A 27550-nucleotide genomic window follows, 5' to 3' on the forward strand; every position below is an offset into this window, starting at 1 on the left:
CAGGAAAGCACAACTGTAAGAAAACCACGCCGCAGAGGTTTCTGGCGCAAAGTTCGACCAGTCAATAAAGATGTGTTTGAAACGGCCGAATCGCAGTTCTACAAAAATTCAGGAAATGAACTCGTTAAAAATAATGATATAAAGAAAACGAGGAAACAAAATAAAGAAAAAACAGTAGAAACACCTCTCGAAACTACTTACCCCACTACAACACCCAAGGAAGACATCGAAACTACTGTTTCGTATCAACCAGAAAGCATGAGAATAACTCAAACTACAATGCTATCGAGTTACGAAGACAAAGAAATGGTAACAGAAAATATTAAAAACCAAGATGTAGATCAAGAAACAGCAGTACCAGATCTGATTGCAATGGAAGTGACTAATCAAGAAATAAATCTGCCAAATATTGATGAACTGGCCGTCCAAACTGAAGCACCCAAGGAAGAAACAACCGTATTTGAAATGAAAACAGAAAGATTAATGAGTCCTACAGTTATACCGACACTAGCAGACGAAACAGAGGAAGTTGAAGATGTAACAGAATCTAAAGATGATAAGAAATCATTTGAACAGTTTATGGAGGATGTTATAATGCAAAGTACAGAGACTGTGGTCAATAAAACCGAGTCCCAAGAAGAAGAATCTACTGTTACAACACAGATTCCCAAAAGTCAAACAACCGAAATTCCGAAAAAGAAGGAAGATGACAAAGACCCGAAAGAAATCATGAGCTTCTCAGAAGCGATGGAAGAAATACTAGCCGAGGTTGAAAATATGAAAGAATCCGAAGAACCTAGTACGACACCGGAATCCGTAAAAGAAGAAGAAAAAATCACCGAGACAGTTGTTCCGCAAAGCGAAGAACCAAAAGTAACGGAAGAAAACAAATCAAACTTCAAATTCCTGGATCCTAGATCAATCATCAGCACTTCAGTCACGTCAGAGGTATCGCAAGAAACTGAGATTTGCTATCGCGGTAAATGCGTCAAAACGAAAAACCAGGACCTCAAAATTCAACCCAACCAATGATAAACCTTGACTAGTGTAAGGAACAAATCGACGGCCCCTACGTAAAGTACTCTATCTGCAAATCTGTTATATTACGGGAGAGAGCTTAGAAGATTTTTCAACATATTCTTTTTTATTAATTAACGGTTTTATCTCAAATTCTAAACAAGTATTATACATTCAAAAACACGATAAAATAATGTATTAAATCGTTTTAAAACTTTATGCTTTGTCAAAATTAAGTAGCAAGCGTCTTAGGAGTTCAGTTCATTTTGAAAATTTGATGTAGATAGCGTCTTATACGCCTGAAAACTAGGCGTAATTTATTTAATATATTTTTTTGTTTGTTTATGTTTGTAGATAACGGTCAGTTGATAACATACACCAAATATCTCAAAATTGACAAAAATGTATTTAGAGCACTTTACGTAGGGCACGTCGAAATGATTAGTTGAAATTACAAGTGCCTGATATGTTTAAAAGGATAACCGCGGTTATTCATCCAAAATCAATTCGTTAGTAAAAAGTCTTTTTGAGTGTTATGAATGAATGAAAACAAAGAATGAATGAGAGTTTCTTCCGTCGCTTCATTTTATCTAATTTAATTGCAAAAATTATTTATTAATTCACGTAACTAATTAATATTCTTCTTTTTTTACACAATGTTGAAGCTCCACGCATTTCATTAATGTTTAAATAATAAAAAGAATTTCACTAATTGATTCGACAGTCACTTTGTGGCAAAATCTATCTATTTTTAATTAATGTTTTACTTGGTAAATACCATCAGAGCATCAAAGACCAAATAAAAATTAGCAAAAACATCCCAACATCAAATCGTTACAGTATTACGGATAATACAAGACAGACCCATCTTTATTTATTTAATACTCAGTTTAAAATGACTATCTTTCTGTAGTTTTATAATTGTAAATAAAGCAACATTTGTATCGGATTGATATCAAATATAAATAATTAGATAATTACGTTTCCAAATCACCTTGACTTAGAAGACACAAGTCTCTAATTTTAATACTCCCTGTACTTAACATTATTGTATATAAAATTTAAGTAATCTAGAATAATTAAATTTTAATGGAATCTTTGTGAACTTTAAGCTGTAACTTAAAGGTACCATAATTAAGGACCTTAAAGATAATTGTAATTTATTTTTATACAGATTGTGTTAATTTTATATTTAAACAAAAATATAATAAACAACAACTCTTGTTTTAATTCTGTGTTTTATTTGTCTATAACATGGGTCGGCAACCTGCGGCCCGCGAGACATCTTGGTGCGGCCCGCGAGATTCTCGCCGCAACGCACATGACGGACGATATTTACACACAATCGAGTGAAAGGAAGCGAGAAAGGGAGCGAAGGGAATCTCATTGATTTTATTAAATACAATAAATGTCGTTAAAATATACACTTAGCGTTTTATTTTTAAAACTAAAATATTTGTACATAAATATTGTATGTATACCTACTGCAAGTGCGGCCCGCACTGATCCCCATGAAAAATATTTGGCCCTTTTACAACAAAAGGTTGCCGACCCATGGTCTATAAGATTGATTTCCCTATGAATTTTAACAACACCAAGATAAAGATTGTCAGGAGTTTGGTCCACTCCATTTTTATATTATTTCGAGAAATAAAAATACTTTGTGTTCTGATCCACTCACATTTGAGTGTGATGAGTTCTCACACAATGTGAGTGGATCAGAACACAAAGTATTTTTATTTCTCGAAATAATATATCAATATGATCCACAAAGTTAATGCTTTCAATATTCAAAACACTCCATTTTTCTCTATGTTGCTGAAACATGGACCATAAAAGCAGCAGAAAGGAGAAAAATTCACACTTTCGAAATGTGGTATTGAAGGCGTATGCTCCTAATTCCATGGACAGCTAGACGCACCAACGAGTCCGTTCGCCAGGAACTACACTTGGATGGCTTGACTCTGGCCAATATCTGTACACGGATGCTTCAGTTCCTTGGACACGTTGCGCGTGGCAATGAGAATAGCCTGGAACGACTGGTTGTGATCGGTAGCCTGGAGGGGAAGAGACGGAGAGGAAGATCCCCACACAATGGATCGATCAAGTTAAGGCAGCAGCAGGCACCTGGGTGGTTGGAGCGCTACGTGCAGCGCAGTCAAGGGATAGCTGGAGAAGAGTCATTGCCTCCACAAGGGCCACAACCCTCAGTAATGAGGAATAAGACGGAGAAGAGAAGAAATGAATTATGTTTGGTTTTTATCATGTTTGATTTTTAATGAAACTTATGAATAAAAGATATATTCTCATTTATTTATTTATTTTTTATGTATATAACAATTAAAATAACAAAAAATACATAGAAACATATTAAATAATACACACATATACATAATTATCATAGAACTTTATAAAGGTTGACAATGATTATGCATCAAATTACAGCAAAAAACACTGCAAATTAAATACATACAAATCAAATGTTAATTTATATTACGCGACTAAAAAGCCAAATACAAAACATTATAATATGCAATGTAAATAAGATTTTTTCTTTTCAATATTCTTCAAACCCTCATCCGCACCCGATGGTGCATAGGGCACTGCATCATATAAACACAGTATTATCTTGATCGTTAACACATGAAGGAAGGGTGATCAGCCCTCCGCTTCAGGTACCAGTCCAGGGTAGTATTGAATAAATAATAGAGTGAAAAATCACTTATTTTTATTTGACCCCCCTGGGAATTGAACCCGAGACCTCCAGTACGGTAGCCAAGCGTGCTAACCATTAAACCACGGAGGTGGACAGTATTTATTTATTTCATAGATACATACATTTTTTTTACGATATGTATTACGGCTCTTTAGGCATGGCTAAAGTGACCATACGTCCCGTTTTGAACGGGACCGTCCCGTTTTTAGAAAGCCTGTCCCGTTGTCCCCAAGTAAAGTTTCGGGACGTCGAAATGTCCCGTTTTCAAAAAAAGAGCAACACACGTTAACAATAAAAAAAATTGCAAAAAATCAACGATAGTTTGTAGTATAACCGTTTCATTTTTTTCAACTTTGCTGAACAAATCCTAGCTAGATTTCGGTGCATATGGCTACAGCAGGTGGCTGGTGAGTCATGTGCAAAGACTAACTAATTATATATTTTTTTAATTACCTAACGTCCAAGTGACTCTAAAATCTAGCTACGGCTTATGCAACACCGTTTATCATGTCCCTACTCAGGCTTCAACTTTATAAGTTTCATAGCCTATGCCTACTTGTGAGTGGATGTAAATCTTTATGTTTAAAGTTACTATAATTTCATGTAATTCATGAGTGAAAATTCTAGGCTAAAACACTCGCACTAATAAAGACCGCCGACTCTTTATATAAACAATAAAACAACAAAAAAACATTCATATTTTTATGAATTATTCCTCTTTTTTTCTATATCAACATTCCTTTTCTTTTTATCAATACATAAAAACTATGAAAAAATATGATTCTTTTTAAATAAACACACTATTACATAAAAATTGGTATATGTCCCGTTTTGGTGGCAAAAATAAATGGTCAGTTTAGGCATGGCCTGTGTTGAGCTGAAATACTTAAATGTTAATAATTTTTTTTTTTTTTTAATTATTAGATTATATACATTACATACAATAGATACAATAACAATTTACAGTATAAAGGTTTTACAATAAAATAATTAAACCTGGACTTTATTTTAATTACATCACTTTCTACTTTGTCCCTTCCAACAATAATATTACAAGCTTCCAATACGCTACAAATTAAAAATTAAGTTGAAACAATTTGGACAAGGAAAACTTGGTGTGTATGATAAGGTATTTTAAATACTTCAAAGTGGTCAGGTCAGGAGTCTGAATAATCGGTGGGTATGTAAGAGGATATGCATGAACGTGGAAGAGGCGAAGATTGTTTGCAAAGAATTTTATAGCCTATTTATTAAAAATCATCAGTTAAGCATGTGTAAGACGGAGGATATTGTGAGGTGGGGACGACAACGAAGGCGATACTGGAATGATCATGTAAACAGAATGTCAGATGACAGACTTCCACGTATCACCCTTCAAGGAATCCCTGAAGGACGCAGACCCCCAGGCAGACCGTCGAAAAGGTGGAAAGACAGCTGGGAGTCATCATGCCAAGAGCTACAAGCGGAGGCACAAACAGATCCTTAGGATCTACAAAAAGAAGAAGAAGGTTAAGTCAGGAGGAATATTGGCGGGTACGTATGAGGCCGCCTCCGTGGTGTTATGGTTTCTAGTTGAATACCAATTTAATTTAACAGAAGGGAAGCAAGATGAAAGCGGATTACTTTTAACACAAATTTATTCAGTTCTATAAAATTACAATCAAGGAATACTTAAGAATAATAGCGTGATTCTAATATGAGAACAGTTGAAATACGTGTCGATCGGAGGACGGGCGGTGACGAAATGTGACGGGCTAGTTTCCGCTCGTTGCGGGCTCCGTAGGGTGTTCGGTATTTCACTCAATTTGAGTTGCCATAGTAGATGTGTGGGTTGCCACAGTGTAATAGTCAACGTGTTTAGCTACCGTGCTGGAGGTCTCGGGTTCGATTCTCAGGGGGGTGAAAATAAATATTAGTGATTTTGCACAGTAATATTTATTTAATATTACCCTGGACTGGTTCCTGAAGCGCAAGAGTGATCACGTTGCCTTCATGTAAGTATGATCAAGATAACACTGCGTCAATTCGGTGCAGTGCCCTATGCACCATTGGGAGCGGATAAGGGTTATAAGTAAGTAAGTATGTATGAGGAGATGCGTGAATGTGGAAGAGGCGAAGATTGTTTGCGAAGAATTATATGGCCTATTTATTAAAAATAATCAGTTAATCATCGATGACACTTTGTGCATGTGCCCCTAATAGTATAGAGAATCTATTTTTCCTGATTTCATTATCCAGGAAATCTTTGCGCTCCTCCCTAGTTTTATGTCTTGTCAAATATTCAGGATCCTGCACATTAATAAGACCTTTAGTGAAAGAATACAAAACGACCGTAGAATCAGATTCGACACAAGCTAAAGTAATACACTTGTCTTTACCGCTTTCACACAATTTATCTTGTAAATTACAAACGGTTTTGATATTCAATGTTTTGGAGGTGGAATAAGGCACAAATATGTGCGTACTCGCATTTTTAGAAGGCTTGGCAGTCAGGTATACGAGTTCTAAATCAGTATTATACGAAAAGTCAACGTCGTACATCAATTTAACCTCAAAAAGTTCTATGTAAACTTGGTACGCCAGTGCAATGCTCATGTTGGATTTGCACCCCAGAGATTTCAAATGCTTGGTAATTTTCACATCCATTTTTGTTTTTATTTTTTTTATTTTTTTTACGCCAGGAAAAATCGAGCCACTATATTATAGTAAGCTGTATTGTACTGTTGGCTTCGAAAAAATCAGCTTTATTTTTTCAATACACCATTTTGCATTTTGTATTTTATGTATTTTCTTTTGTCGAAAATTCTATTTATTGAAATTTAAAAGCAAGTAAATAAATCTCAGTTTTTAACTTTTTTAAACTTCGTCCAAGTGTCAGCTGTCAAGTAAAATTGTCTATGATAGTAATACCCAAAGATTATATACTAGTAAAGATTGATATCTCAGTCAAATTAGTATGGTAAATGATTATACATGTTGAAAAAAATCAAGAAAATTAAATATTCTCACTATTCACACTAAAAAATAACCTACGCAGAAAAATCAGCTGATCGATGCACTCAACAGCCTTAAAGAGACAAAAAGGAAGAAGAAGTTCAAATGTCAAAATCAAAATAACCTAAAAATGCCATCGACATGAAACTCTGTAAGATGCATTTTGTCATTTTCCCGCCTTTTCAGGAAAATGGCAAAATACGCATTTTACAGAGTTTTATGTTAATGACATATTTAGGTTATATTGATTTTGACATTATTCAATGAAATTGAAAAATGAAAAAATCATTTCGCTGGTAAAAAGGTTTATTATATCCATACTTTGTCTGAACCAGAAGGTGAACCAATCACATACTCGAGTTGTTAGAAGAACTCTTAGTTCTCTAAAAAACTCCGCATTTTCAATTTGTGATAAAACTAATTCATTAAATAAATAACCTTCTGGATCAATTACAATATTACAGGAATATATAAAATTATTATTGTACTTAAAATTACACACACATTAGGGGCGCTTGTGCACTACACGGAATTTTACTGTTCGGCAGTCCGGTTATTGCAAATAAAAATGATTTTAACGGTTTAGCTTTAGTGGTCGAGTCATGCGCACCATGATCGTGCACCGATCGAGCGCACCGATCCGGAGAAAGATGGACAAGTGCACAAGCCAATCATCGGTTTTTTCATGCTAACCTGACTGCCGGACAGTAAAATTCTGTGTAGTGCTCAAACCCTCAAACTAGGTCCCAAAAAGCCTTCTTGTTTAAATCTACTCGTTTACAACTAATGTGCATTACTTTAAACGAAAGTGCTTAAGGCATTACCAAATATTGTATTTATGTTTCTTATCAATAAAAAAATCTTGTTAAATACATATATCAAATTGTAAAGTCACCAGGAATACTAAAGAGTTTTCTTGGACCTATATATTATAGAAATGTACTTTTAGTTATAAATAAATAAGATCGGCCTCATTTAAACAATTTTAGAATAACATAGTGGTACCCTGATCATATACAGTAACTATAGGCTTAAGGCCAAATAAAATAAATTTCTTTGTAGTTAGTATAATACCCTTCAGATCTGCATGTTTAGCACCACTTTAAAAAAAAAGAAAAATATTGAGGTTGCTTGTAAGGTGTGTAAAGCCCTTTTATCCTAATAGTTAATGTGTGATCGGAAAACATTGCACTTCGATAAATCCATTTCGTGAATTGAAATTTACATGAGGACTCATTTCATCAAATATAACAGCTACAAGTTTTTACTGATCTATCATTATTATGATATATCATAATAATATATAATTTCATATTCTTTTGTTTTTAAATTGTTAAATAATATGTCATTAATGCCGGGTTTCAGCCTAATTAAGTAAAGTTATTTTTTAATGGTTACTGGAGAAGGCAAAGCAGAGTTTAGCCAGTAACCTGTAGCCCTTAGGTCCTTCTGTATATAAAGCGACAGCAAGAGCTTTATCTTTTCAGATATATCATCTACCTTTTATGGCGATGCGATTGTTTGATCTCACATTTAATAAATCTATAAGGAATCAGATTTAACAACGAAAGGTATTGTACTAATACTTTCCCCTCTTTATATCTACGAGCAGCCTTGTGCCATTGTTCAAATGTTGTCGATTTCTTTTGAACATATCGAAGTTGCTTCTTCGTCTTCATCGCCCATGTTCAGCTTTTGATTCCTTGGGAGTCAGATTAGAAACTCTCGATTCTCCAATAAAATTGACAAAACGGGTGGCTGTACTCCTAAAATAAAATATATTGCATCAAATGTAAAAAAGTAAAATATTTTTACTTAGAATTCCACAGAAATGTGTATAATATTAAAAGGTGTGTATGAGAATGAATGAATAAGAAATTTGATAATTACATTAATGGGAAGATACATACCACAGGGTTCAGTAGCTAATAAAAAGGGTCTGCTAGCTGCTGATTCCATTGGATAGCTCTGCTAGTACTCGGTAACACGGAATAAAGAGCTGAAAAATTTACTTAATGAATACCAAGACATAATACATTGATTTTAAAATATTATTGAAGTAAATTAAATGATTCCACCAAAGAAAAAGATACATACACCAGGGTTCAAGGGTAAACAAAGAGGCTCTGCTAGCTGGTCATAATAATTAGAGAGTTCCACTAGCACTAGATAACTCGGAACGAAGAGCTGTAAGAATATAATTAAATTAATATTAGGTATGTAATAGAGCCACAAGAATTTATATACATGCATGAGAAATAAAAACTCGATAAAATGGACTAATTGGAGAGAACAGGTTAGAAAATAGGTTTATAATTAACATTTTTTTCTTCTTCAAAATATGAACACTGTATTTAGATATAAATAAACAATGCAAAACTCAAAAAAAAATATTGTCTTCAAACACTCGTCGTGAAGTGATGTTGCTGTTTGATATCGACACGCTTTAAGTAATCCTGCTTTGAAATGTTTTGTTTGCACTCTTTTAAAAAACAACAACCTTTTTTTTATAATCAACCCTCTAAAATTACGAAAATGCGTACAATATAGTAGAACTTCGTTATCTGACAAATAGTTGATAAATGTTATTGGATCATCGAGATGCGATCTTAACACTGATAACATAATTTTTTGCAGTGTTGTTTCTTCTTCGCTATCTTCGCTTTTATCATATTTTCTAAGGTTCACTTTTTCTGCTATTTCACATTCAATCATGATACAAGTAGAAGTACTTCTTGATGACTGCAACTACCCATTGTAAAACATCCTCCTCACCACTTCGGCACTGTTATTATGTTTTGTCCTATAGAAATCAGGAACTTCAAACCCTTTTAAATCTGTCATTGTATATATATTCCTTGTAACATTGTACAAAAAAAAGGTAATAAAATAAGCATAATAAACATCAACAGATAATTAACTTACGTCGTATTTCGTTGCTAAAGAATACTCGTTTGGCAGAGGCAGGTTGAGGAAGGATCCAATTAGTGATAAATTTAAATCTAGCGCACTGATTTTAAATAAAATCCCTTCGTTCGTTCACAGGGAAAATGTGTATATCAAACATCAATTCTTGATTTGGATTCTCGAAACAAATGATTCGTTTTGATATATTGTAGAATGCCTGGTTGAAATCTTATCCATACACTCTGAAATAAAATAGAGATTTGTAAAAACCATTACAATTAAAATATAATAACATAAATATGTAATATTTTGAATAGTTTTAGAATTGAAGAAGTGCGTAGAAAACGTTTAAAATGGCCGTCTAAATTCGGTTGAATTCAAGATTAAATATACGAAGTTTTGAAGATTACTTTCAATGTAAAGTTACGTACAACCTATAAATAATCATAAAAAAAATTATATTAACGTTACACAACATAATGAAAGTGATAATGCAGAAATGATAAACATCAGCAAATAATTTAAACTTACGTTTCTTGCACAATATTTGTTTGGCAGTGAAACTTGGATTCCTTTTGGATTGATATAGAATGCCTACTTGAAATCTTACACCTGAAACAGATCGGAGATGATATAAACTAATAATATTTGTATAAACCACTTTATTTCAAATGATTCCAAAAAAAATACCCGTGATAATGGAACGGTCCGCAAGCCGACGGGAAAGCGGCCATCTTGGTGAAGTTTTGTTTACCTACCGAAATCATATGTTTTGATGGTTGGGGTGGGGGTAAACCACAGTTGAAATGATAGAAGGTATTTTTAAACTCGTCTAGTTCTGCGCATGACGTCATAATTTAGCCAATTTAGGTCCAAGGATACGTCATTCGGTAAATAGCTACTGCGCAAGGTCTGTCGAAAAATTTATTTTTTTCCCCTTCATACCCTTCTTACTGCAGGAATCAAAGATGGCCGCGAGATATTACAGGCTGGTAATACCATTTTCAAAAAAATATCATATAACTGGTTGAAAAGATTTTTTTTGTTGAAAATAAGCATTTTGTTTATTTGTTTTTGCCCATTATCGAAAATATTTTAGAATATTTAAACCTTTTAAATAAATTAAATAAGTAAATTGTTATTTATACAATTATTACACTTTTGTGTTTTTTATGCCGGAGCTATTAATAATTCATATGAACTTATAATAGAGGGGACGATCGAAGGAATAGACGCCGCCAGCGAATACCTAAGCGACTTTTACGAAGACATGGGCTGCTCGTCGTATAAGAAGCTGAAGAGGACTTCCGAAAATAGGCGAGAATGGCGAAAGAGATGTCATCTGTTGCTACTGACCAATTCGTAGGATTGAGACCAGAGAGAGAGATGAACTTATTGAAAACGTAAACTTTTTTATTAGATTTCAACACAAGTAACGTTACAGAAATCAAATTGTTAAAATGTAAAGTGTTTAGTCAAACAGAATTCTTTTTGAAATAAAAAGGGGGTCGTTTAGTTAACCTAGTTAATTCCATTGACTTTGAAAGCATGTGGGTACAGGGAATATATTTGTTATTTTATTGACGTTAACGTGTGATATTACATTACTACCCAAAAAAACTTAACTTCCGATACCAGAAAAAAATCCAATGAGGTTCGTTATAACGGAACATCATTAAATTCCCAATTAGACATGTTTGACCCTTTAAATATATGTTTAAAAAAAATTTAAAGCCAAAATTACATTTTTTTTGAAAACGGTTTTTGAAAATGATATATTTTTGAGTAGATACCATTTTGTACGGCTAACAATACTTAATTCCTAAGTACATGGCAGCACTGCCATCGTTAAAGTGACGCATACTTGAAATTTCTCTGTGAACTGTGACGTCTATCTGTATTTTCATGGGCTCAACGTAAATCTGTCAGTAATTCCGGACATTTTGCTATAAAAATTGTCCATTTATCGCGATTTCGTGTTCGCTTGTAGTGATGATAAAACACGCCCGCTAACGGAAGAAATATTAAGTGCGTAATTGTGTACAACAATCCCTCAAAATGAGTTTCTTCGCCAAAGTTTTTGGAGGCAAGAAGGAGGACAAGGCGATGACAACCGGAGAGGCAATACAGAAATTAAGAGACACGGAAGAGATGCTAATTAAGAAACAAACATTTTTAGAAGCCAAAATAGAAGAGGAGATCAAATTAGCCAAGAAAAACGCGTCAAAAAATAAACGGGGTCAGTAAACGAACTTTTTTGTTCCTGCTGTCAAAAATACCTTCCTCATTCCTTAGCGATTATTTAATACGCCATGTGACCTTCATGTTTTATTATCGTACAATTTTGTCCAAGAGAAGTTAATTTGATCTAATTTACTTTTAATTTCGTTGTCTTGTTCGCAAGAGTGATTTTTTACCGATCAAATGACGTCATTTTGACATGATTTATTTAACGATGTCAAATTTTGTAAACAGTATGCGCTTAGTGCGAGTACGACAGACTTTGTGGCAAATATGATCTTGATTTCTAAAAATATTCTTTCGTGACTTTCTATTGGCTGTGGGTGACAGCTGCAGTGTGCAGCTGTCATTCGAAATTCTTATACGAATCCACCAGCCCTTTTTACAAAAAATATTACAATGTATTTTTCTCTATTGTCTGACTAGAAACTTAAGGCGTAAAAGTTTTCTACTGTGGAAAATGCTTAAATGCATGTTTTTGATACAGGGTTACGGACTACAGTTTTTTTTAAATGACTTTATATTTTCACGCAATATTAACATTTATTTTAACTATTTTCTAATCTAAGTTAACATAAATAAATAAATAAATAAATATTTTTTATAGACACAGTTATATTCTGCTATATTTATAAGTCCGCCTGTCCGCCTCCGTAGTGTAATGGTCAGCACGCTCGGCTACCGTTCTGGAGGTCCCGGGTTCGATTCCCAAGGGTGGTAAAATAAATATAAGTGATTTTTTCACTGTCATATTTATTCAATATTACCCTGGACTGGTACCTGAAGCGGAGGGCTGATCACCTTTCCTTCATGTGTAAACGATCAAGATAACACTGCGTTTATATGACGCAGTGCCCTATGCACCATTGGGGTGCGGATGAGGGTTTTATTATTAATATTATATTTATAAGTAAAAGTGTTTTCTGTATCAAGTTGTGACAACCCTGAATATTTAAACTGTTTTTCTGGGTAAATGGCAGCTCAAACGCCACACGGTGTATATATTTGGTATGTTTTCATTATTTTTCTTTTTAAAGGAATAACCCCCAAAGCTTCTATTTTAGAAGCTTGTCTGCAGGTAGGATAGTGAGGATAGGGAAGGTAGATATGAAAAATACATCACAAATGCCCAGACCATTAAAAATAAATATTTCTTGCATGCATTTTGCAATTGGCGGGAATCAAACCCGCGACGCCAGTTTCATAGTTGAGCTTCTACCCAACTACGCCAAATCGCCTGTCTGTATACATATCGCTCACTCCTTTCAACAACGTCATATATCAAAAATCGTAAATTTTCAGTTGTACATGTTTTCTAAATGCCCAAAAAATGTACTTTATCCCAGCAAAAGCGGCATATTTTTTTTAATAACTTAACATTTACCTGCTACAGGGCAGAAAGTGTTGTTTTTGCATTTTGAAGAAAAGGCATTGTTTAATATTTGTTTTTAAATATACTAAATATTTTTCAAATGGAGAAAAAACATTCAAGTTTTACCTAAAAAGATCTGTTGCACAGTAAAAAGTTCAATAAGTGGCTTTATATTTATTTTTAATACATTTTATTATATTTTTAAACTTTAAAAACGATCTCCTGAAAAATCTTTTTTTTTTTTATAAATGACGTTGTTGAAAGGAGTGAGCGATATCTGTATACAAAAATATGTTTTTTTAGGTTTTATTATTGTTGAAAAATTCACGGCCTGCTGGGTACGGCCATATTAATACCTTCCGGCATTGAAAGGGTTAATGAATAACAGAACGTTTGTGTCACAGCCGCAATCCAGGCCCTGAAGCGCAAGAAGAGATACGAGAAGCAGCTGCAGCAGATCGATGGGACGCTCAGCACCGTGGAGATGCAGCGGGAGGCGCTGGAGGGCGCCAACACCAACACGGCCGTCCTTACCACCATGAAGAATGCAGCAGACGCACTGAAGGCCGCACACAAACACATGTTAGTCAGAGACACCCCATATCTTATAGCGTTTCTCAATTTTAATTAAAGAAAAACATGCAATTTACCACGATTTATTATTATTCATTCATCACTGATCAGCTAGAATCACTGATTTGCTTGTCAATTATAATATGAAGACTACCGTTAAATTATACAATTTTTAATGTGAGACTTCCTATTTATTATAATAATAATAACGACAGAGAATCCCTCAGGACTCTATAACTGCTGCGGGTGGATGGCGGGCTCAGATTCCAAAAAAAAAAAGATTTTAACGAAGCAGATATATGTATTCATAATTATCATTCCCAATAATAATTTAGACTCATCCCATTGTAATATCATCATTAATATTAAAAACATCGCAAGATATATAATTTAACACGTTTTTGACAAATGTTTTGGTAATGAAAACAGTTATAAGAATAAATGAAAGAATGCTTAATTTGACTCATTACAAAAATAATACTCAGTTCTATCAGTATGATTTAAGTGTCAGGAAGTCCTTAATATTGTGTTAGTTTTGTGAATTACTATTAACTCATTATTTGCGACAAACGCGTAAAAGCATCTTTTACATACTGTTAGTAGAGAGCGGGAGACGCTTATAAGCGTTCTATTTGCTTACTTTTGGTAGAGTGCGAGTGACGCCAAAAAACATTGTACAGATCGGAATTGGGTTTGCGGTTACTTGTGATTAGTGTATTGAGGGTCAGGCAGCAGACTGTCTGAGTATCTGAGTAGGGTCTGTTTGATGGAAAAACCGCCCGACAACAGTGTGTTAATATTAATATATGTATTTTTCTATTTTCAGGGATGTTGACCAAGTACACGACATGATGGACGATATTGCGGAGCAACAAGATGTCGCCAGAGAGATCAGTGATGCCATCAGTAACCCCGTCGCCTTTGGACAGGATATTGATGAATCCGAATTGGAGAAAGAGTTGGAAGAGCTGGAACAGGTTAGTAGCGTCTCCACCCATCCACTAATTTTAATATTTCACATCCATTCATCCTAAATAGTACGTTTTCTGATATAAAAATATACCATTTTTACCTTTTAACTTTCGGTACCTATTAATAATTGTTTGATAATTTTTTATTTCCCTTAGTACTTAACCATATCTAATTAACCCTTATAGTGCTGAGCTTATTTTCACATATTTTGCATAAATTGCTAATTGCTTTTTATCATCACTACTTGACGAATTTGACATTTTGTGGTAGAAATAAAAAACTTTTACTTAAAAAAATAGAAAGTTCAATGTTAAATTCACAGCAAATTTTTTAAGTGGTTATTTATAAATGTTATTAACTTATTAAAAAGTTACACTTGCACTTTATACGCATTAATAGAGAGTCAATCTATCGACGGTTCGCACTCTAAGGGTTGAGTATCATTTGTCTTGAATACTGACAACCCTTTTTGCAGTATAACTGCAACTGAATTCGTGTTATTATGATAAGATATCATATTGCGAATGTGGACAAGATATAGGGGATGCAAACCATAAGTTTCAGTGTCCGCTCACAACAGAGAAGGAGAACTTTCTAAATAGCTTAATGGTGGGACCGGAGCCATTTCGTCGTAACGTAACACGTTACGATGCAAGCATTCGTATAGTCGGTACAGTGAACCGAGCGCTCCATCCATAGTCGAATGTTCGCCACGAGCAACGTTAGAATGTTATGTTATGACCAAATACTCCGTTCAGTCCCCACCTTAACACAGGCAGAAATTCAACTCACCACACGAGTATCCATCCTTCTTCCTGAACCTAATTCTAGAATTACGGTCATAATTTATAAATGATGAAGCTAAATGCATTCAAACTATGATTTTTTTTTATTAATTTGGAAAATAGTGGTATTTACCGAGAAAAGTGTTTTATTTCTACATTCTGACATAAAATATAATGTTAAGAGTGTAAGGGTATACTTTAAATTAACCTTTTAACCGCGTCAACTTTGTTCCTGAGAGACGCCCGTACGCGGCGGTATTTCGCCGTTTTTAAAATGATTACTTTTATCATGTATTTAGTTAAGAAACGATTTATTTTCCTAAACAAAAATGTTCAATGGGATTCATTGCGCCTTTTTGGTACTCTATAATACACATAGTAACATAAATAAATCAAAGCACGCATCGTGTGTCACTCTTACCCACTGGCGATGCGTAGCGTCGAGAGTGAGACAGATATAGGGCACGATTATGGCGCGGACTAATTACCGACCGCAAGAAAAATCAGGGATCTGTTCTTTTATTTATCCTTGTGATGTTAAAAATTATTAGACAGATATTTCAACAGATATCATAAGGCCAAGGATTGACGTATTATTTTATCCAAAGTTCCACACCATGAAAAAATCCCTCCAAGTTGAACTGAGGTTCGAAACTTGGAGCAAAGTAAAAACACATATGGTTATGTCAGCCGCGTATGGGACATGTTTTATTAAAACACATACGGTTATGCGAGCCGCGTGGATCTGGTTAAGCAATAACACTTTTAAGATATTTGACACATTATTATCAGCCACGTGCGCCTAGCGCGTTTTTCATACCAGGGGAAACGTTAGATGTACGCATCTGGCGCGTACGCCACACCCAACATCCTAATCACGGTTCATGGACAGTCTTGCGTATTTCTGACACTAATAATGATTTCAAATTTGATTTGCATTATCAGGAAGAACTGGACAAAGAATTGTTGGGAGTCGGAGAGACAGAAGAGCTCCCAGACGTCCCGGTTGGAGAACTGGCCCCCGCTGCAAAAGCGAAAGCGAGCAAGAAAGGTTTGTGTTTTACATGTATTCGCCATCTCAGTATGTGATGCTATTAATGCACCTGTGTTGGGTTATTTTCCAGATAAATATAGAAATAAGAAACAGCTTCTACCCCTTTTTCTTTCAACGTCCCAAGGAAAACTCTAAAATTTAGATTTAGCTTCACATCCGGTGTTTGAAAATGGTGCGGAACGCATCGAAACACGTATAACAATAGAATTAAAAAAATAGTGGTATTTACCAAGTAAAACTTAATTTAGAAATCAATCTGTTCATCAAAAGTTAGTACCAGGAAGTCACTGCTGGTTTTAGATATTGATGTCGCTATGAGGGTGATCTGGAGGAAAAATAGAGCTTGTTCATTAATGGCCAAGTGATAGAACCATAAACAATTGACACATTTCTATTTTTTTTAAATAACATACTTTTTTTAATAAAATTATTTTCTCATGTGTTATAAAAATAATAATATATGTATTGTATTTATGCCAAAATTTCACTGATGTGTATTTAAATATTTTCAGTTGTTGTGGAAGAGGATGATCCCGACCTCAGACAGCTACAGATGTGGTCGCAGTAAAACGAGTAAGTTGAAAATAATCCTTGTTTAATTTTCCGAGGGATTTTTACATATTTTTAATCTACAGGGACCAAATTTTAAAAATATATATTCACAAACTAACTAATCTGGCACCTTACAAGGGCCCAGAGCAGCCGTGTACTGAGCTTCTGGTGTCTGCGGAGAATTTTAGGCGTGCGGTGGTTTGACTTTGTGAGGAATGAAGAGATAAGGCGTAGGACGCAGCAAATCTTGGTCACAACTGACGTCAAGAAAAGGCGATTCAGTTGGCTTGGCCATGTACTCCGCATGCCTCCTGAGAGCCTTAATCAAGCTTGCCTCTTTTACAAGGCATCAGGTTCGCGCCGCCCAGGACGACCACTGCTGACAATTCGTCGGCAGTTCTCGTCAGAACTTCGGGACGCGGATCTGACTTGGGAGGAAGCAAGGGAGCTGGCAGCCGACAGAAAAGCCTGGAGACAGTTTGTGGACTCCATATGCTCCACCTAGGGAGCGGATATGGTCTAATTAACTAACTAATCATCATGTCACTTCCTCGTAGGGGTGAGCAGAGAGAATAGAATGCCACACCAATCTGTCTTTGCACACAATCTTCACCTCATCCACATTCAAGCATCTCTTCATACATATTATTATTCTCCACCGATTATTCTCGTATAGATTCCTGACGACCCGACCGGTTTCAAGTTTTTGAAATATTGATCATGCCAAGTGTTCCTCAGTCTTCCTTTGCCTCTATTACTAACCACATTTGCCTCATAAATTTTGTTTCACTGTTCTTTCTTCATTCATTCGTTCTACATGCCCGAACCATCTCAACATATCTTTAATTTCATCAATGATGCCTATCTTAGCCTTGCATTCTTTCCTTATATCACCATTCGAACATCTATCATACATCATTTTTTCACACATCCATCTGGGATATCACATTTTAATTGCGTACAGTCTACTTTCATCCTTCTTTTGCCAACTGCATGCTTCACTTATATACATCAGCTCCATTGTGTTTAGCATTCGCTGTTAGATTTTCATTTGCTATAACTGAATTCAGTGCACCATCAACTTTGTCCCCAGCATTCATTCCCCTTCCTATATCTTTATCAATCTTTCCATCTCTACAAAACTTAACTAGCAGAATGTTTATAAATGGTTACGACTGATGATAACATGACACACCATTATTTGCATAGAAAATCGTTAATCCTTTAAAAACGCAGAAAAGATAAGGAATTTCGTCAAATAAATTAGTCATGGTGATGATATTTTTTCATGACATTGAATTTGTATAGATAATTTCAAAGCTATAGATAATTACACATTTCGCTCACTCCTTTCAAAAACGTCATAAATCAAAAAACTTTATTTTTCAGGAGAACGTTTTTAAAGTTTAAAAATATAATACAATGTATTCAAAATAAATATCAAGCCACTTATTGAACTTTTTACTGTACAACATATCTTTTTAGGTAAAACCTGAAGGTTTTTTCTCCATTTGAAAAATATTTAGTATATTTATAAAAATAATTAAACAACACCTTTTCTTCAAAATGCAAAAACTACACTTTCTGCCCTGTAGCGGGTAAATATTTAGTTAAAAATATGCCTCTTTTGCTGGGATATAGTACATTTTCTTGGCATTCCGAAAACACGCACAAATGAAAATTGAGGGCTTTTTATTAATGACGTTCTTGAAAGGAGTGAGCGATTTGGGATGTGTGTTTTTTACGCCTGCAGACTACTGGCAACGGGATTTGATAATTATGTACATATAGTTAAGACCTTACGGAAGAGATTGGTGCATAATATTCATATAAAAACATTAAATATGTAATTCCTTCTTTTCTGACTTTGAAATGAGGCCGGGAAGGCAAAAATACCCTTCCCGTCCTTAGTGTGTTAATGAAATTATAGATTGTCAGATTTAAAAATTTAATAACTTAACAAACAAACAAAGCGAGAAAAGTGCTGAAGGTGAACAAAAGAAGCGTTCCAGGACTTTTTCCAAGAGTGGAAACACCGTTGGGATAAGTGTGTGCGTCGGGAAGGTGAATACTTTGAAGGGGACCCAGACATGTATTGTAACTTCTAAATAAAGTACATTTTGTTTTATGACGCCAGTCTTCGTATTAATTGAACAGGCCTAGTACCGCTTTGGTCAAAATATTTAAAAGTAAAAATATTGAATGAAAGATTTTATTTTCTAGCTGCCTCTATCACGGCACTCCAGAACTAAGGGTTAAAAGACTGTTGTGATGTGTGCTCAAATCATTTGTCACATTTCCAAGTAACGTTTTGTTTATCAATTAGGCACTGTGTATTTCATTCTGTTTATTTAGGTGTCAATACTTATGGTTTACAAGTTAAATAAAGGCTGTGCAATGTATCAATGTTCTGGTCTCCTAGCCAGATAAAATCCAATGCTTTGTTCGATTTATTTACGATCTAAGAAATATTAAAAAAAAAAACAAAACCTTACTCACTAACCATTGCGCTGCTTACCGCAAGGGTAGGCAGAGAGTATAGAATGCCACACCAATCTGTCGTTGCAAACATTATTAGCTTTTTCCATATTAATGCATGCCCTCATACATACCCGCCAGTTATTCAGACTCCTGACTCGACCGCTTTCAAATATTTGACACACTTGATCATGCCAAGTATTCTTTGATGTTCCTCTGCTCCTATTTCGCGACATAAATTTTTAACTACATTCGCTACATAAATTTGTTTTACTGTTATTTATCTACTCATTTGTTCCACATATCGTTGCAAACATTCTTCGCCTCATCCCTGATCCCTTTTGCCTGTGACTGCAAATCAACACAAAAAAATAAAGCCACTTGAGATATACCTAGGCTTCTTTCCTTAACCGTCAAAATATTTTGAATATTGTTTAGTAGATAGTGTTTTAGTATTAACCAGTCTTGATAAAGAAGCTGTTAGCTTCGAAACCGGTAGACATTATAATTAAGTTGTAATAAAATATTTATTTGTCCGCCTCTGTAGTGTAATGGTCAGCACGCTCGGCTACCGTTCTGGAGGTCCCGGGTTCGATTCCCAGGGGGGTCAAATAAATATTAGTGATTTTTTCACTGTAATATTTATTCAATATTACCCTGGACTGGTACCTGAAGCGGAGGGCTGATCACCTTTCCTTCGTGTGTAAACGATCAAGATAACACTGTGTTCATATGAAGCAGTGCCCTATGCACCATTGGGGTGCGGATAAGGGTTTTTATTATATTATTATTATTAAAATATTTATATTCATTTAAAATAAAGTTTGAACTACGCTTGGATGGCTTGAATCTGGCCAATATCTGTACCCGACGGATTCTCCAGTTCTTTGGACACGTTACGCGTGGCAACGAGGTTAGCCTGGAACGACTAGTTGTGATCGGTAGCCTGGAGGGAAAGAGAGGGAGAGGAAGATCCCCACACGATGGACTGATCAAATTAAGGCAGCAGCAGGCACCTCAGTGGTTGGAGCGCTACAAACAGCGCAGTCAAGGGATAACTGGAGAAGAGTCATTGCTTCTGCAAGGGTCACAACCCTCAGCAATGAGGATTAAGACGGAGAAGAAGAAAATAAAGTTACATTTTAATTTTAAAATGGAAAATCACAAAAAAATGAAGTTAGTGCTTCAAATATAAATGAATTCAAATGTGTTTTTTTTTCTTTCAGATCCTCGGTGTTCATCTGTCGAGGAATTTTTACCATCTTTATTATTTTATTTTTTTTATAAATTATCATATCGCTTTAACTGTCTAATACCAAGTTGTTTTCAAATAAAAATACCTTGTATTTTTTTATTTCCAAATACTAAATGTACATAAACATATTCCGTACACAAAACTACTATTTAATCTTTTATTTTTACACGGATGGGAGTTAAATCAATAAGCTTAATGATTGTTTTAAGAAAGTCACTTTGTTTTCAAATATTTTTTTATTATTAAATCGTTGATCTAACATTTGTATCAATAAATGCTTCCACCAAATGTTTCCAGAATGAAGAAGAAAAGGAATTTGCTCGTGTAGGGTAAACTGTATTGTAACTAACCACATAATATAATATTTATTTCCAAACAGTTTTAAAAATATTATGTTTTTTTTCTTATACCTTTTTAAAAAAGATTTTATAAACTAAATCTTAACCCTTACTGGTCCAATGTCAAATCTCATTCGACATCGATTTTTTCCTCTTAGGTCCCATGTCGGATGTTATTCGACATTTTTTTCATCATTAGTATTATTTGTTTCAATTCCAAGCTTACATTTTTGTCACTCGTATCTATTACAACAGTATGTGGAGCAGAGGACAAAAGTTTTTTTTTCCAATTGGAATGTAACTGTCTACCTATATATTTTTTTTAATTTTGGGGGACCGGAAAGGGTTAATACGAATGTCATTTGTCTAAGTATTAGTGATACTACGTGTAATACATATTTTATTGGTGTATCTAAATACAAGTTAAATTATCACTAGTATGGCTGTGGTCCCGTGGTTAGTATTACAGATTCTGAACCAGTGTTTCTAGGTTCTAGCCTACTCTGCATAATTCCATTCCTATTTTTAGTAATTGGTTGCTTAGGCCCATGACAATAGAATGAAATTGAAATATTTGTATTTATAATATCTTCTTCTTTGTGTGCCATGTCAGATCCCCTTAGTCGACTAACACTAGAGATTAATTGTCCCTATCTTGGACAGCTATAAACAGCATCTTGACAGTTCTGATCCCCGTCCCATCTCATATTCCGGAGCCAGGAGATCTGTCTTCTGCCCACACCTTGTCGACCTTCTATTAAGAACACAAATATAATACAGAAACAAATATTTCCCTTAAATAAAAACATCAACAACAACACAAAAGTACCTACCAATCCACTTTAAGAATGTGTATATTATCCAAAACACCTCTCACACTGTGCAGACAAATCTTTTTGGATCTTGTCCATTATTGTCTATGCCCTATTTTCAAAGATGTTTCTTAATAAATCTATGGTTTTACCTCTGCTGCTATGTGATTATATAGTTACCATATTTTTACAGGATTTATTTTCAATATATATTATTTTTAATGCTTTTACCGTTTTTCCATGATTTTCAATTGATAAAAACAAAATATTATATTCTTACTGATAACAGTGAATAGTGGAAGTACCCTTTTATGAATTAATTAACATATTTTTTCCATAGCGCAAATGCACAATGGTGAACTAACTAAAGATATACGATTGTGCCAACTTCCATCAACCTATGCAACTGGTTTTGAAACGATTTAGAATACGCTTCTTCCTATTTTATTGATGAAAAAAAACCTATAATTTATTCATAAATGTTTTAATTTATTAGTTACTGTGCTGTTTACCCAAAATATAACTAAATTAATAAAACATTTTACTTTTTAATGTTGTTCTTAATACAAATCATGAGATGCCTTATTTTTGAGGCCTTAAGAATGTGTATCATGTCTTCGCGTTGCGCTGTTTAGGTAGGTCCATGTTTTTGATAACCTTAGCTGCTCTTGAGGAGTCGGCTTGACCCCTGGCTGGGTCAATTTATGGTTTTTCTCTTAAACATGTATGTGCTATATTGACCGTTGTAGGGACAGGGAAAAAACGCCATTAAATGGTCAATTTTGACCAATTTCACGAGGCAAATAGTGCTTAAAATCACATCTCAATCTTAGATAATTGCAAAAATTATCAGCATCACACAAAACTAGATAAATTGATGTAAAAATATAATCTAATCTAAGCTTTTTGGCAAGTGAAGTCTTGCGGAGTAAGATGTATCTGAGGGGTGAGTTCTTCTGAAATAAAATGTATCTAAGGCGTGAGTTCTTGTAAAGTAAACTGTATTTGCGAAGCGAGTTCTTCTGAAGTAAACTATCTAAGGAGAGAATTCTTAAAAAGTAAACTGTATTTGAGAAGCTAGTTCATCTGAAGTAAACTATCTAAGGAGTGAGTTCTTGTAAAGTAAACTGTATTTGAGAAGTAATTCTTCTGAAGTAAACTGTATCTGTGGAATGAGTTAGTATAAAGTAAACTGTACTGTATTTGAGGAGTTTTTCTTATAAAACTAACAGTGAGTCTAAGTAATTGGTTTTTTCATTAATTGTGGAGCCAGTATTACAGATATTGGACCAAAAATTTAAAAAAGTTTTTGTAGAACTCCACAGATGGCATTTCAAGTCCTCTTTCTCTTGAATTATAAGCTTATCTCGTATATGCTGCGTTGGGACTACTTTCATTTAGACGATAAGGTTCGTCCACACTCTCCATTAGGTAAACTTTGTAAATATAAATAAAAAAAATTAATGCAGTATCTTTTATGCCCTTGTACATTTGCTGTGTCAATATGTTACCCTGTTGTGGACAATGAAGTGTAATACTGATCACCTTTGAAGTGTAAGACTGATCACCTTGTCTTCAGATTATCTAATGTGGATTTCCACACTTCATATTAAATGGTAATGAGAAGAATATATGTATGTTTTCAGCTTGATTTTTTTCTGGAATTTTAGAGACATTTTTTGGACGCATTTGATTTGAGATTTTTCATTATTTTGCTTAACAAAGAATGTATATTATATGAGCTTTCCAATATTGATTGTTGCTTATAGATAAAAAAATATTTGATGTAAGTAAATAAAATAAATAAAAATATTTAAAAATATATCGTCTTTTAATGGTGAAATCTCCTATGTAGAGAATTGTGTCTGAATAGCTACTTTTGAAAATTATTATACTTTGGACAATTTTATATCATTGACATTGTAGAATGATTGAAGAATGAAAAGTAGGGTAGCCTAAGTAGGTTATTTTTCACAAGTAAAGGGAATAGTAAATTTGGTGATGTATCAAGAAGTTCAAGAGTTCAAAATGAGAAGAATAGGTAATAAGAATTGCTGCATTGATGTAATATGTAACAACAGCAAAAATACAGTTTTATTTTTAGAAACGTACATCGTTTTCCCGCACATTTGTCTGAGAAACCGCATTTCGACTGCATTGAGTTTACTTTCATCCTTCTTTTGCCAACTCCACATTTCCCTTTTAAACATTAGCGCTGGTACGAGGACTCCATTGTGTATTGCCAGTTTAGCTTTTGATGTTAGGCTTTTATCTGCTATAACTGATTTCAGTACACCATTCACGCTGTACCCAGCATTCACTCTTATTTGAATCTTTCCATCCTAGAGAATGTATATCTGAAAAACACAAAATCATCTATATATGTTTCATAATTTTCCCATTCACTAATACAGTGGAACCTCGGAAATCTGAATAAGATTTTGAAGAAAAACATGCAAATACTGAAGATATCACATAAAATTATTATTTATGACCTCATTAACCTTTCCGGGAGTATGGACGTAAATGAATGTCGGTGAAAATTTTCCTCAAAGGAGTATCGACGTTAATGAACGTCGAAGTCCGTCTGTCAGTTGGTATGATGTAACTTGCATAGCAATGTCATCCGTGGATATTTGTATGTTTTTTTGTCATAAATATAAAAATGAGATGTTGAGATTTATTATTTTTGAAATAATTTCTATCTTACAATAATTAAAGAAAACACTTCGTTTTTTACCACTTGAGTTTTATTATAGACTACATGTTTCAGAAGTTAAACTTCCATCATTCAGGTCTGTATAATAACTAAAATATAAAATTTTTCTATAAATAAGGAGAGAGGAAAGTAAGGGGAAGGGGTTAGTCAAGGAACGGAGTTTGAAAACAAAGGAAAACTCCGTTCCTTGACTAACCCCTTCCCCTTACTTTCCTCTCTCCTTATTTATAGAAATATTTTATATTTTAGTTATTATACAGACCTGAATGATGGAAGTTTAACTTCTGAAACATGTAGTCTATAATAAAACTCAAGTGGTAAAAAACGAAGTGTTTTCTTTAATTATTTAACATGTCTTACCACAAAGTTAATGCCGACACAATAAATAAAATTTCTATCTTCGTTATGCATAGATTTCGTGAATTAACAAAAAAAATTCATGTAAAAAGAACCCACTCCCAGAGAAAGTCGTACATCAATTATTGTACTCCTGGAAAGGTTAATAAAACAAAGTGTACAGCACCTGTATTGCTACTCAAGTACTGTAATATTATATTGAAATATAAAAAGTTTCAAATAATGTACATATACCTCAAAAGAAACAATATCATATAGTACTTCATTAACATTAGAGCTGAATGAACAAAAAAAAATATAAAAGGAACACACACAAATGCTACTCTACATATTTTCACTTAAAATCGATGGTCTTCATTTGGCGAAGTGATGTATACCGGTTAATTCAAACTTTCCCAAATGTGAACAGGCCACAACCCCAAAGAGTTCAAATTTCAAGGGTTTCACTGTATTTTACACCAAAATCTACATTCATCTCTTTCAAAAACCATGACTTTAGATTTGCCAACATTCATCAGCATCACTTTCCTTGCACACACTATACACCTTACATTAAACATACTGCTTTTTTTTTAATTGGCAAAGCACCCAAAATTGAGTGATACATGCCACCTTTCAATACATGATAATGATTTTACTTAAACGTTTTTTAATGATTTTACTTGAAGATATTAATCGTTTTTGCCATACTTTTTAAAGTGCTTTGTGACCGCACTATTGTCATTTTGGGAGTTCATTGATAAGAGGTGCTGGACATTCAGCGGGAAGGACAAACCCTCCGAGCGTATGTCCTGAAGGAACTCAAGGTTAGGGAGTAAGGGGCAGTTAAATAATACGAGATCAGCAGTCTCATTCTCCTCTTCACACGCGCATGAACAAGTTAGGATGTTCATTTTTTTGAGGTGGGATGCAAGTACAGTATGTCCGATCCTCAGCCTGCACAGAAGGGACACATTAAGCTTAGGTATTTTGATATTGCGGAACCAAGGGGATTTTAGTATTACGGAAAACATACTGCTTATTCATAAAGAGAATTGCCACCGACCAAAAAGACACTCGCTTTCTGAACATAAATAAATCTGTAGCATAAAACACTTTAAATGTAACATTTAAAATGTCATCCTTACTTCATGTGACCCTGTTGTTCGGCTAATGACTGCATGACCTCATGTTATGAAATAATAGCTACCTAATAAAATTCCATGCACTAATAGGCGCTTATGCAAGTATTTGGATGTTACTTCATAAATATTTGACACAACAGGACACACTTGTTCAGAATACTAAGTAAACCTCACTGCAAAGACAGTTTCACTTTCAGTTTAATTGTTACAACTATCAATTCAGTGTTGCTTTGCAGCTTGTCTGGATATATTATCATTTCATCATTTTGTGATTCTAAAATGAAGTTGTTAATTTTGGTAAGTAAAATAAATTAATGTTATTATTTACAATCAAGCTGACTATACATATTTTATCTCCTTTTTCTTCTTGGTGTAGGCCTTGTGGCCTGTTTTTAAGAGGGGTTAGCCTCCTGCGATGTTGATTCCCAGCTGTCAATCCGTCTCTTTGGTGGTCCGCTCGAGAGTCGTCTACTTTAGGGTTGGCTATGCAGTGCAAATTTTATTTACTGGATACGTTAAACATAACTGAAATACGTAATGAAACTGGAATACATAAATTAAACTTTGTGAACAAGTATTTGGTTAAGTGATCACTTTACACTTTGTTTTCAGAATCCAATCATAGATGGCTGTTGTGAACTCAATCATTGAACGCCACGAGATTGATCATATATCACTCACTCCTTTACAGAACTTCATGAATCAAAAATTGTCAATTTTTAGTTGTGCATGTTTTCGAAATGCCCAGAAAATATACTATATCCCAGTAAAAGGGGCATATTTTTAACTTAATATTTACCCGCTACAGGGCAGAAAGTATTGTTTTTGCATTTTGAAGAAAAGGTATTGATTAATTATTTTTATTCTTAAATAAACTAAATATTTTTCAAATGGAGAAAAAACCTTCAGGTTTTACCTAAAAAGATGTGTTGCACAGTAAAAAGTTCAATAAGCGGCTTGATATTTATTTTTAATACATTGTATTATATTTTTAAACTTTAAAAAAGTTCTCCTGAAAAATCAAGTTTTTTGATTTATGACGTTCATGAAAGGAGTGAGCGATATGTTTGACCTCCAAAATTTGAGTACTGTGGGTCAATCATGGGTAGAATGGTGAATGTTACATGTGTGTAAAATGATCACTTAAACATTCTATGACAGGTTGTAAGCCCTGTATACCTAGGCTTCCATTTTTCATTTATGTTAAGATATCAAAAATGATAATAACAATAGGTCATGGAATTCTATAACTTAAATTCAATGAAAAATTGAGAATATCTTTTC

At 34.1% G+C, this 27550-nt stretch overlaps 3 protein-coding genes and 1 long non-coding RNA gene across 5 annotated transcripts in view; 2 read left to right on the top strand and 2 right to left on the bottom strand.

Moving 5' to 3' along the window:
- LOC148307521 (uncharacterized) overlaps positions 1 to 2247 on the top strand; it is a 101315-nt gene extending 99068 nt beyond the window's left edge. For both annotated transcript variants that reach the window (XM_088263318.1, XM_088263319.1), the window contains exon 3: positions 4 to 2247. In XM_088263318.1, the coding sequence (XP_088119444.1) occupies positions 4 to 1032 (1029 nt within the window). In that variant the 3' untranslated portion in view covers positions 1033 to 2247. The remainder of the gene's footprint in view (positions 1 to 3) is intronic.
- A 1099-nt stretch (positions 2248 to 3346) lies between these two features.
- Positions 3347 to 6618, bottom strand: LOC148307522 (uncharacterized). The gene has a single exon (XM_088263326.1). The coding sequence runs from the start codon at positions 6377 to 6379 to the stop codon at positions 5897 to 5899; it is 483 nt and encodes a 160-aa protein (XP_088119452.1). The 5' UTR covers positions 6380 to 6618; the 3' UTR covers positions 3347 to 5896.
- A 397-nt stretch (positions 6619 to 7015) lies between these two features.
- LOC148307523 (uncharacterized) lies at positions 7016 to 10374 on the bottom strand. Its single transcript, XR_015837833.1, has 6 exons — positions 10325 to 10374; positions 10166 to 10246; positions 9653 to 9876; positions 8825 to 8914; positions 8638 to 8726; positions 7016 to 8493 (listed from the first exon to the last, which is right to left on the bottom strand). It is a non-coding gene; the product is annotated as an uncharacterized LOC148307523 (long non-coding RNA).
- A 1120-nt stretch (positions 10375 to 11494) lies between these two features.
- On the top strand, positions 11495 to 22060 carry shrb (charged multivesicular body protein shrub). Its single transcript, XM_088263327.1, has 6 exons — positions 11495 to 11873; positions 13652 to 13829; positions 14647 to 14797; positions 16523 to 16628; positions 17144 to 17204; positions 20888 to 22060. The coding sequence occupies exons 1-5, from the start codon at positions 11693 to 11695 to the stop codon at positions 17197 to 17199; spliced, it is 672 nt and encodes a 223-aa protein (XP_088119453.1). The 5' UTR covers positions 11495 to 11692; the 3' UTR covers positions 17200 to 17204; positions 20888 to 22060.
- Positions 22061 to 27550: the final 5490 nt, after the last annotated feature.

The sequence above is a fragment of the Brachycentrus maculatus genome, unplaced genomic scaffold (assembly GCF_059751285.1).
Source record: "Brachycentrus maculatus isolate JH-2025_06_01 unplaced genomic scaffold, ASM5975128v1 h1tg000198l, whole genome shotgun sequence".
In the NCBI taxonomy this organism is placed as follows: Eukaryota; Metazoa; Arthropoda; class Insecta; order Trichoptera; family Brachycentridae; genus Brachycentrus; species Brachycentrus maculatus.

What these genes read in the sequence shown, in the direction of transcription:
- LOC148307522 (XM_088263326.1), bottom strand. Translation starts at nt 6,379, where the DNA reads ATGGATGTGAAAATTACCAAGCATTTGAAATCTCTGGGGTGCAAATCC.
- shrb (XM_088263327.1), top strand. Translation starts at nt 11,693, where the DNA reads ATGAGTTTCTTCGCCAAAGTTTTTGGAGGCAAGAAGGAGGACAAGGCG. An exon ending in AAGGCCGCACACAAACACAT is followed by an intron (nt 13,830 to 14,646) that starts GTTAGTCAGAGA and finishes TTCTATTTTCAG; the next exon opens with GGATGTTGACCAAGTACACG. An exon ending in AGTTGGAAGAGCTGGAACAG is followed by an intron (nt 14,798 to 16,522) that starts GTTAGTAGCGTC and finishes TTGCATTATCAG; the next exon opens with GAAGAACTGGACAAAGAATT.